General features: G+C 42.4%; 1 protein-coding gene across 1 annotated transcript; it reads left to right on the forward strand.

Annotated features, from left to right (window-relative positions):
- Positions 1-1000: 1000 nt before the first annotated feature.
- On the forward strand, positions 1001-6410 carry LOC136424024 (uncharacterized). The gene is made up of 3 exons (XM_066412425.1): positions 1001-1027; positions 5025-5298; positions 5797-6410. The coding sequence occupies exons 1-3, from the start codon at positions 1001-1003 to the stop codon at positions 6408-6410; spliced, it is 915 nt and encodes a 304-aa protein (XP_066268522.1).
- The last annotated feature ends 4011 nt before the right edge of the window (positions 6411-10421 follow it).

The raw sequence follows: 10421 nt of genomic DNA on the forward strand, positions 1-10421 counted from the left end.
TTTTAAAGAAGCCTCCAAAACTAACCACAATTTCCAAACGTTTACTGACGAAAATAAAACTAGAACCTTGTTAACCTCCCACAACCCACTCATTACCAAAAAGTGGGACACTTCGTCTTCCACTGCTTCCAAAAAAGAAGTCAAATCCAAAAAGCGCAGATTGTATTCTGTAGTAGTTTTTAGAATAGCCATGTGTTCTACTAGTCAGCATTGTTAACTCCCACTATCTGTACAGTATACCCTTGCTATGCATTGTTTCGTGTTGCAATTAGCCCTCGGGCAAGAACTTGCAAATAGAATTATTATTATCTATGAACTTGTCGCACCTGGAGCCCAGTTCCTGTAGAAGGTGACAGGTGTCCCGTCCGTACACACAAACTGACCCTCCACGTCCTGGTCAGTCAGACCGATCCACACGTCCTTGTTAGACACGGACAGCAGCTGGACGAAGAAGTCGTGGACAACATGGTCTAAAACAATGGCCAGAATACCTCCTCCTTCTGCCCAATAGCCTTCAGCCTCTGTGAACGTTGCGGTAGTTTTCGACACAGTGAAGCAACTCCCATCAAATATGCTACAGTCTGTACGGGTAGGGAATCCACCGCACGCACAATGACGGTGCTGTCGGACAGGGGTGAACATTAATTCGGGAGAGAAGATTCGTCTTGAATATCTTACCGCTAATTACATTTTATGCAGCAGCTATTCCTTCCATCCTTGGCTTGAGGAGAGTGCTATGGATATAGACGTGTCCAAGTAAAAAAATACACGAAAAAACGGCCGTACCGCACACATCAGGCCTACGGGAACAACCCTTGTGTTGAGTCGGTAGCTATAGAACGTCAAAGTCGACATCCACCGTCATGGCAACGTGTACATTATTCATGGATGTTAGTTAGCCGGATGCCGTAGCATTGATAATACAGTAGAATCCGCTTAACTGCACCACCCATTGGTCAGCGTTTTTGGTGCAATTATCCGGCTGGTGCAATTATGCGAAATGCCCAGCTGGACCGCACCACCATGGGTGAGGGGGTGTATTGTTAGTCAGAAACACTAGCACAAAGAAAAGAGACGAAATTAATCAGTTATTAACTTTATTTATTGACCCTTTGCTGAAAATAAAGAAATGACTACGAACCTGTTTTAAAAGATTTTGCATTCTTTCATTTTTCCATGCGATCTACGGCATTACAACACACGTAATGTTACAGGGGAGGCATTCTGAAACATCGTCATGCCCCTCATGGGATAACAGTTTCTGTGTTACATTACGTAGAGTGCAGTTGTCGATTTACGTAAATCATGTACCGCCATGAAACTAGGAATTAAAACGAAAACTTGACTTGGTTACTGATTACGGGTGACCCGCCCGGGACCCCCATACGATTCCTATCAACGTAACTTTCAATGGAGACCGTCTTCTTTTGTTACTCAAAACAGTTTTAAACATATTGGCGGTATTGCGCCTTTACACCGGCAGGTATCGGCTCATTTGTACCGCGTTTGCCGATTTTAGCGCACCTTTTCAGTTAACTTGTCGAGGATTTTTGACAAATAACTGGTGCAGTTATCCGGCATTGGTGACCATGCGCGGTGCAGATATGCGGAGTCACTAACAATGCAGTGAATGGGAACTGGTTTTGGATATTGGGATTCGGTGCAATTGAATGGAAGGTGCGTTTATCCGAGGTGCAATTAAGTGGCTTCGTCTGTACTACTATGTCCATGTATGCCTTGTTGTGTTAGGAGCAAACTTTGAGGAAAATATCGTCCTCAGTCCACAATCACACGCAACATTTAGACAAAAAAGTGTTCCTCACAAACCTTTGTCGTCTGCTTAACAACAGGATTCTGGGTAATGATATGGCGGCTGGAAAATACACGTGCCGTAGGTTATAGCAACAAAGAGGGGTTTTGATGATTGATCACACTTAGAGTCCAATTGCAGGTCAGCAATTTTAAGAAAATAAGTTGTCTTGTTAATGATTGTGTTTAGCAGTAAGCGGATGTGACATTTGTCTTATAAACCAGCCGACAACGTTGTAGTGTGATTCTCCCACGAAGCCCTCAGACTGTTCCAATAAGGGACGGAGAGTTTTTGTCCTCGTCGCCTTCTAATGCATGCTTATCGAAGCTTTTCAGACAGTGTTCTGAATACGTTAGTCTGTCAAGTTTGCATTTCTAGCGGTATTACTGATGTTGCATCTAGCACATATCTCTAAATACCCCGTTTTCGAAAAATCCCGAATTTAAGTACCCCACGAATTTATGTTACCCAACGTTACCTAGTCAACAGGCTGCGCTCTTTCCACCAATTTTGCATTGTGGGACGGTTCTTCAAAAGAACATCAGAGCAAGAAAACATCACAGAAGATTTTTAAATCTAAGGCTAAAGCAAGATCTAGAGGCCAAACAAGCAAGTTGTTTTCCCCATATTCTTTGGATTCTAGTAGATGACAACTGTTTGCACTACGTTTGAATCACCAGAACAGTTCCTGCAGGATGGATCTGTCAAGTTTTATTATCAGTCAACATTATGCCGTGGAAAAAAGAGTGTTGTTCTGATAATCTTTTCAGCGAAGAAAAACAGGTTGTATTGGAATTAATTGAAGCAACCAGCTGCAGAGTTGTCAATCAAGGTTTAATGAGAAAAATGAATACACCTTGTGTCATCTAGAAATAAAAGGGCCGTTTGTCCAATGGTGCCGTTTCAAAAGAAATGATAATCAGTTTCTTATGCAACCCGGAACAAGCATGTAGTAACAATAGTAAAGTGATTTTTGGAACTACATGTATTAGGCAACAACTGTTGGAGACCACAACATCTAGACAAAAATGTAATTGTGGTTAGTAATAATGGTGTATAACTGTTTTCTGTCAGTCAACCGTTAGCAAGTTGACTGAGCTCTTCATTTGATACACATGTCAAGATGATGCAATTGTGTGATTTGCTGTAACAATAGTTAAGTGACGTCTGGAACTGCTAGACATCACATATAAGGCAAAAACTTCTGGATAACAATAGAAATGTAACTTGTAGTAAAGGAGAGTTTCATGTTAGTCAACCGTTATATTATAAAAATTTGCATATTGACAGAAATTGATGTGATTGTGAGATTTGCTGTAATAGATGGAAGTACAGCTGTTCTTCTATATGAGTCAAACCTTAGTAATTACAAGAAAACGTCAAACCTTAGTAATTACAAGAAAACGTGTCAAACCTTTGTAATTACAAGAAAACGTGTACTTTCTAGTGTTACACTCATTTGGTCTTCTGTCAGAAAAGCGAATCAGAGGGTGCCAATGACTATCGATGACTATGTATTGAAAAGTAAAATGTACCTTTATCACGCTATTTAGTTTTGTTCTGTGAGTTTGTTTCTCGAAATCTTGCCATTGCAATGCCACATTTTGTTTTATTTGTTTTATATCAATCTTATCCTCCATAACAATCAGAGGGAGTTTTGTCCATCTGTGAGAACATATACTTCGAGAATCAAAATGACAAAGATATGGACTCAAGGCTATGAAAATTAAAATAAACATGGTGTTTATATGTAACTCGTCATATCTCAAGTGTTTTTATCACACAATTTTATCATTATATGTTTATATCATCTACTGCCAAGATACTGAAATACAGGAATGTGTACATCGAAAATCCAAGCTGTAATCATAGAACAAAGAAGGGAACCCCGTTCACCTTTTTTCCCCAACAAATTAACAACCACTACTACTAGTATTTTTTTCCACGTTAGAATCCTACAGTTTTGAAGGTTTTAGCAAGTATACATGCCGCTTGACACATCATTCAATGGACACATCAGTCCTACTTTCTGGTGAAATAATATAATAACATCATGAGTGGCGTATTGACTGCACTCGGTTCAGATAAACACCAACAAAGGTCAATTGGGGACGGACTGATGTAATACGGGTAACCTGACCCTTTTGCATGTTTTGCATAGTATGGTAGGCTTTTCAACCGAACCTTTTAGTTCCTTTGAAAAACACGCCATCAACCCTAAAAGGAGTCCTAAACCCCAGAGGGTGGAGTTATTTTCCAATGGATGGTAATTTTAGGAAGTAGAAATGAAAATTTGTTATAGTATACGACAAAGTACCCACTAGTCTCGTGCGCATCCAAAAGCATTCAGTATTCTACCAAATTCCCCAGGTGACCCTCAGCCTATGTGTTTTTTACAATGTGCCTGATAATGCCTGACAAATGTTAGATTACAAAAGAATGTCAGGGTGGTTAAGAAAAACTCGTCTTGCTATGTGTTCTTTTATATCTTATTAACAATTGGCCTTCTTATTGTGCTTAACCACCCCCATTTACGCCGAAAATATCCACGTTTAAAAATGTATGTTTACGCATAGGGAATACACTGGTAGGGTCTACAGGGGTTTAGTGAGTATCATATTGTTTTTAAAAACACACCTTGTGTAATTCACCACAAGCAGAATTCTGTTCAAAGTCGACTGATTATGTATTGCTTGTTACATAATCTAGTGGAAAATAACACCGCCTTCTGGAGTTTAGGACTATTATTTGCCAAGGTCGAACTGACCCAAAGGAAAAGGCTGATGCGCTGGGAACCCAGTTTGAGTCAGTGTTTACCAGGGAGGATAAATCCATCGTTCCTACCCTTGGCGAACCCGTAGCTCCAACTATCCTCTCCCTTAACATCTCAGTGGAGGGGGTAGCCAAACAGCTCTATAGTCTTAATCCCAGCAAGTCCACATGACCAGACGGAATACCACCTCGCCTCCTGAAAACTGTAGCCGAGCAAATTGCGCCAATCTTACAGACAATTTTCTCCTAATCAATATCTACGGGAGACGTTCCTGCGGATTGGAGAACAGCTAACATCGCTCCAATCTCCAAAAAGGGTGACAGAACAATGCCTCCAACTATAGGCCGGTGTCTTTGACATCGGTCTGTGGCAAAGTGCTCGAACACATCGTTCATAGCCACATGATGAAACATCTAGACACTTTCGGCATTCTGTCCCCAGCGCAGCACGGTTTCACGGGGTCTGTCCTGTGAGAGCCAGCTGGTACTCACCCTCCAAGACTTGGCCAAGAATCTTGACCATAACAAACAGGTCGATGCTGCGGTGCTTGACTTTAGCAAGGCATTTGACACCGTGCCCCACGACCGGCTGCTGAGCAAGCTCAAGCACTACGGCATTTCTGACCTTCTTCAGTCTTGGCTTAGGGCCTTCCTAACGGAGAGAACCCAGAGGGTCGTCTTTGACGGCGGAAGAGTCACTTCTGGAGTTCCGCAGGGTACAGTGTTAGGCCCGCTTCTTCCTACTGTACATTAATGACCTCCCCAACTCCGTAGATTCACACGTTCGATTATTTGCCGACGATTGCTTGATTTATCGAACCATCAGCAAGCCTTCTGACGCTCAAGCTCTACAGTCTGATCTCGATGCGTTATCAGAATGGCAAATCGTTGGCTCATGTCGTTCAACCCTTTTATTTATTTATTTATGTATGTATGTATGTATGTATGTATGTATGTATGTATGTATGTATGTATGTATGTATGTATGTATTTATTTATTTATTTATTTATTTATTTATTTATTTATTTATTTATTTATTTATTTATTTATTTATTTATTTATTTATTTCACTTCTCCAAAACTGGAAGGCATGGCGGAACAGGTGTACCCCCGCAGGGGTCACCTTTTCAAGGCCGCCATGCCGAATGTCACATCCTTCATATCACCCGTAAGAAGCACCCCACCCTAACCCAGTACTCCCTCTGTGGAAAAGCCCTTACCGGTGTTAAGTCCCACCCCAATCTTGGAGTACAACTGTCAGACGATTTGCGGTGGGACACCCATATCAACCACGCCACTAGCAAAGCCGGTCGTGTTCAAGGGGTCATTCGGCGCAATTTGACCCATTGTCCATCTACGGTCAAGGTCACTCGCTACAAAGCGCTGGTGCGGCCTCACTTGGAATATAGTGCCATCGTCTGGGACCCGAACACCACCAAAGGGATACAGGCGGTGGAGGCCGTCCAGCGCAGGGCCGCCCGCCTGACCCTAAATGACTTCCGGCGGACTAGCAGCGTGACACAAATGCTCAACGACCTGCAGTGGCCCCTTCTCTCTGAAAGGAAGAGGAACGCTCGCCTCACCTTCTTCTACAAACTTGTTAATAACCACATTAATATAGACACTTACAGTCTGCTGAAACCAGCCCAGGGGCGCACACGGGGAAGCCACGACCTCAAGTTTCACACCATCCACGCTAGAGCCGACACATATAAACACTCTTTCTTTCCCCGGACCATTCCACATTGGAATACCCTGCCTGGCACGGTTGCGGCGGCTCCCACCGTTGAGTCGTTCCGTGCCAGGCTGGAGGCCTGCCCGCCTTAGCCCGGGACCTCAACTCCCCCCCCCCTACTTCGTGGTTACTGAACTGGAATTAAAAACACCAACATCAAATGATAAGGTGGATCCGCACCTTGTTCCACGTCGTTTCCCGAGATTTTCATTGGAAAATACGGTCGACGCTCGGGCGATTTTGAAATTCGGCGAGCTTCGGGCGATGTACAAAGTCGGCCGACGCTCGCATGAATTGTGACGCCGGCTTAACCACAGGGGTGCGAATAGAGTCTTGCCTTTGAAATAAGAATGGATTGGCTCTTGTCACCAGTGCCCATCGGGACGGATCTGGCCTTTCCGATAACTGTAGACGGGTCCGTAACGAGCTCGAGGTGTATCTTTCCTCAGACACGGGACCGCTGGCTTAACGTCCCATCCGAAGGACTGTAACCCCTTCCTGTAAAGCCCTGGTCTTAGTTCAGAACACGAGCGGGGATTGAACCCCGGGTACTTTAACTAACTAACGGGATTGCTAGCCATTGGGAAACGGCTCGAAAGGACCGAAACACTTGGGCTGCCATCTCGACTTGTGACTTGAAGGTCTCGACACAAGCAAGTAAGCAAGCAAGGGACACGGCTCGCTACTGGCAGACCACAGATCAGCCATCATGTCGCGGTTGTCACGGTTTGTTGTGTTCCTGGTGTTGTTGGTGCCCATCGGGTCTGCCCCCAGCAGCAGCAGTAAGTCCATACAGGAGTCTTCTAGCCTCCAGACGGACATCAGCTCTCTCAGGCGATCATTCGAACAGATGTCCGGTAAGGAAGGACGCTTCACTGCTGTATTTTGAATAGTTGTTTGCAGTAAAACGTAATAGCCCTGTCACATCAGAAGTCGATCGGTCTGCGAGCTCTAGATGACATATTTGGTACGAACAGGCCCGGTGTTCTTTTGATCATCTCGCGATTTTGGAGGGGGCTCTGTCGATGTTTGCATTGATATGAACAAATACGGCCGAAGTTCGTAGAGCTGTGTGAGAGGGATCTAACAATGTAGAGGCTATTCAAAGGGTAGCAGATGATGAACTGACAGAAAAAAGATGTATATATGAATATCAACAAAATCTTCGAACTATTGCGGGCATTTTTGTACAAAAAAGTCTTGTGACGAAGTTTCATTGTTAATCTATATCTATACTATTGTTTGAAGCATGGTATACACTGTCAAGGGTGCCCGACAAGACTTTTGTTAAAGTCAAGTGCTAATGCTAGTGACGAGGATAGAAATGTAAGACCTGTTAACATTATATACGAAGAAGGACTTTGAACTGAAGATATGAATTACACAACAAATAGATATGTCCAAGGTACTTAATACCTCGGATTCAAATTTAAAAGATATACAGAAAAGGTCTATCTATAAAAAAATGAAACAGTGCATCTCACATTACAGGACAGATGAAAAAGATGCAAATGGCGATCGAGAGTTTCCGGAGTTACTTTGGTGGCATCAATCTGCTACTGACGAAACTGAAGGTCAATATTTTTATGTTTAGCCATACCTAGTATGGCTCAACATATTGTTTTTACTCAGGTTTCTTCTCCTCCTTCTTCTTCTCCTGTCAAATCTTCAAATCGAAAAATCTCTGTCATTTTTTGACCAAATGACCTGAAATTGGGTACAAAGTTAGTGTTGGCAAATACCCCCAGCCTTTTTTTCATTTTTTCGATATTGACCTTGAAAGTGATTTTATTGAGGTTTTTCTGACCAAAAACGTACATTTTGGGCTCCTGTGCTCTGGAAATACATCGAAATGACCTGAAATTTGTTATGGGGGTACATTGAACAAATAGTCAAAGAACCCCATTCGCACTTTTGGCATACATCACTTCAAAATACGATTTTGCTGTATTTTGGGGAGAACATTAGGGTATTTTTTCATTTGACCTGAAGGTCAGCGACCCCAACCGCACCTGGCCCGCCTGTGACCCTTGCAACCACCTGATTGGCCAATTGAGTTAATTAAGTTATCTTGCATTCCTGGCGCAGGTGTGCTAGTATTCATACCAAATGTGGTATTGGAATGCGTAGGACATGTGCTTACATGGCTTTGTTCACTTTTTTGAACAAAGATACACATCTCCAGTTCCTATGTATTATGGAGAGACTAATTGTTTTTAAACTCAATTTTGGACTGGGGCGATCCATTTTTTTTTTAGTGGAAGCATTTTAGAATGGTCCATTGTTATTTGGGGACAGTCCATTTTTGGCATGGCGAGGAGTATGGCTAAACATGCTGTATTTGCTCGCAAATGTTGCCTTTCTAGTTTTTTCTGTATCTGTATAGCCGAAATAACCCCCTTCAGCATACCAAACCATCCAAAGATCTATCTACCACTCAAAAATAAGTTCCATAGCATGTCCAGAACACGAGTTATCAAAACAGGAAGTTCCGCTGCAGTACCGTAAGAAGCCGCTAGGGGGCCCAAAATCTAATCGTTTTTAGGTCTTATTAAAACCTACCAACATACTAAATATCAAAACAATCCATCAAGGCATTCTCGAGTTATCCTGTGACACTACAAACAACCAGACAAACAGACAGACAAACGCTACCCTCTGCATAACCTTCTCGGCGAAGGTTATGCAAAGATTTCATTCTTGCACCATTTGGAAGTTTAGTAAATGTTGCCACTACTAGACACAAATCTTGCATATGAGGACCTCATTTACAAAATTTATGAAGAAATGGTACGATATCCTTTTCTGTGAAGAGAGGCCTTTCATACATCGGACAACTTGTGTTCTTTGGGTAAAGAAGTTGATAAACTGATATGATTTATGCGAGGTCCTTATTTGCATGTGGGCTAAAAAACGAAAACATTGACAGAGACCACCGTCGCCATGGCAAAATCATTTTATATTGCCAAGCTTGTTATAATAACATATAGAAAAAGAAAAAAAAAGAAGAAAATGCTAATTATGAAATACTTTTCTCTCATGATTTGTCTTCTACAATGTGGTTACTGCAAAATACAGAAGAACTGAGTTTTCTTGTTCCGTTTTGTTTCTATAGACACAACTTACGATCCAGACCCTGGCATCAAGACGGAATGTCGGAGTATTTTCAAGAAGCTGTTACGAATCGCGGGCACTGTGTTCATCGTGGCCATCGCCATTCTACTACCATTATACGTAACAGGTCTGTTTTACCTTCTTTTATACTACAGAATACTGGTTGCACAACTGTTATGACCTATTCGCATTGCAGAACAAAATAACTATCAGCCTACCAAAAGTGATTGTATTTGATTTTCCTTTATTTCAGTTAAAGTCACTGTTCTTTCTGGAGAGATGGTGAAGCTTTCTGCAGAGACCGCCAAACGATTCGCCGAGCTGGAAAGTAAGTACTTATCTCATGCCATACAGATCTGTAATGCATATATTGGTATAAAATAAGGATATCTTCATTTCATACTAATTACTTAAGATGTTATATTCCAAAGGTACGATTTCTACTCTTTCTGAAGAGATGGGCAAATTGAATAGCATCACTGAACCATGGGTAGCCGTTCTGAAACGTAAGTAGTATAGCCAGATATTAAAGGGTGTAATTTAAATTCAAGACCATGGTTGCAGTTTGTATATTTTGTATTTCAATGTACCCTGTTATAAAAATTTCAACAGATAGAGATGTATACGTAGCTCTCACAACATAACGTATTGCTACACGGTACAAGTGGACCAAACCTTACAGTCCGGTCTTACCGGCAGCTTGTACTACTGTGTGTTACGCCTGAAAGTGGTTCGCCGGTTATGCAAAAGAAACAAACTGAGACAACTAGAAATAACATGTGTATTACAGAAATGTTTGTGTCTTTTAAAGGCGAAAAAAGACCCATGGAGACAGGTGAAAAGGGACCTGCTGGACCTCCCTGGCCATCTGCACCTCAAGGACAAAATGGGGAAGCTGCGCCTGATAGTCCTGCTTCTGTCGGGCCTCCTGGACCACCTGGACCTCCAGGAGAGAAAGGATCCACGGGGCCGCCTGGTCCTGTGTCTGC

This window comes from Branchiostoma lanceolatum, chromosome 18 (genome assembly GCF_035083965.1).
Source record: "Branchiostoma lanceolatum isolate klBraLanc5 chromosome 18, klBraLanc5.hap2, whole genome shotgun sequence".
NCBI classification, from domain to species: Eukaryota; Metazoa; Chordata; class Leptocardii; order Amphioxiformes; family Branchiostomatidae; genus Branchiostoma; species Branchiostoma lanceolatum.

Bases quoted from the DNA above. Each gene is read 5' to 3' on its own strand.
- LOC136424024 (XM_066412425.1), top strand. From the start codon at position 1,001: ATGCCCAGCTGGACCGCACCACCATGG. The intron at 1,028-5,024 runs GTGAGGGGGTGT...TTCTGTCCCCAG, and splicing joins GCTGGACCGCACCACCATGG to CGCAGCACGGTTTCACGGGG. The intron at 5,299-5,796 runs GTACAGTGTTAG...TCTGTGGAAAAG, and splicing joins CACTTCTGGAGTTCCGCAGG to CCCTTACCGGTGTTAAGTCC.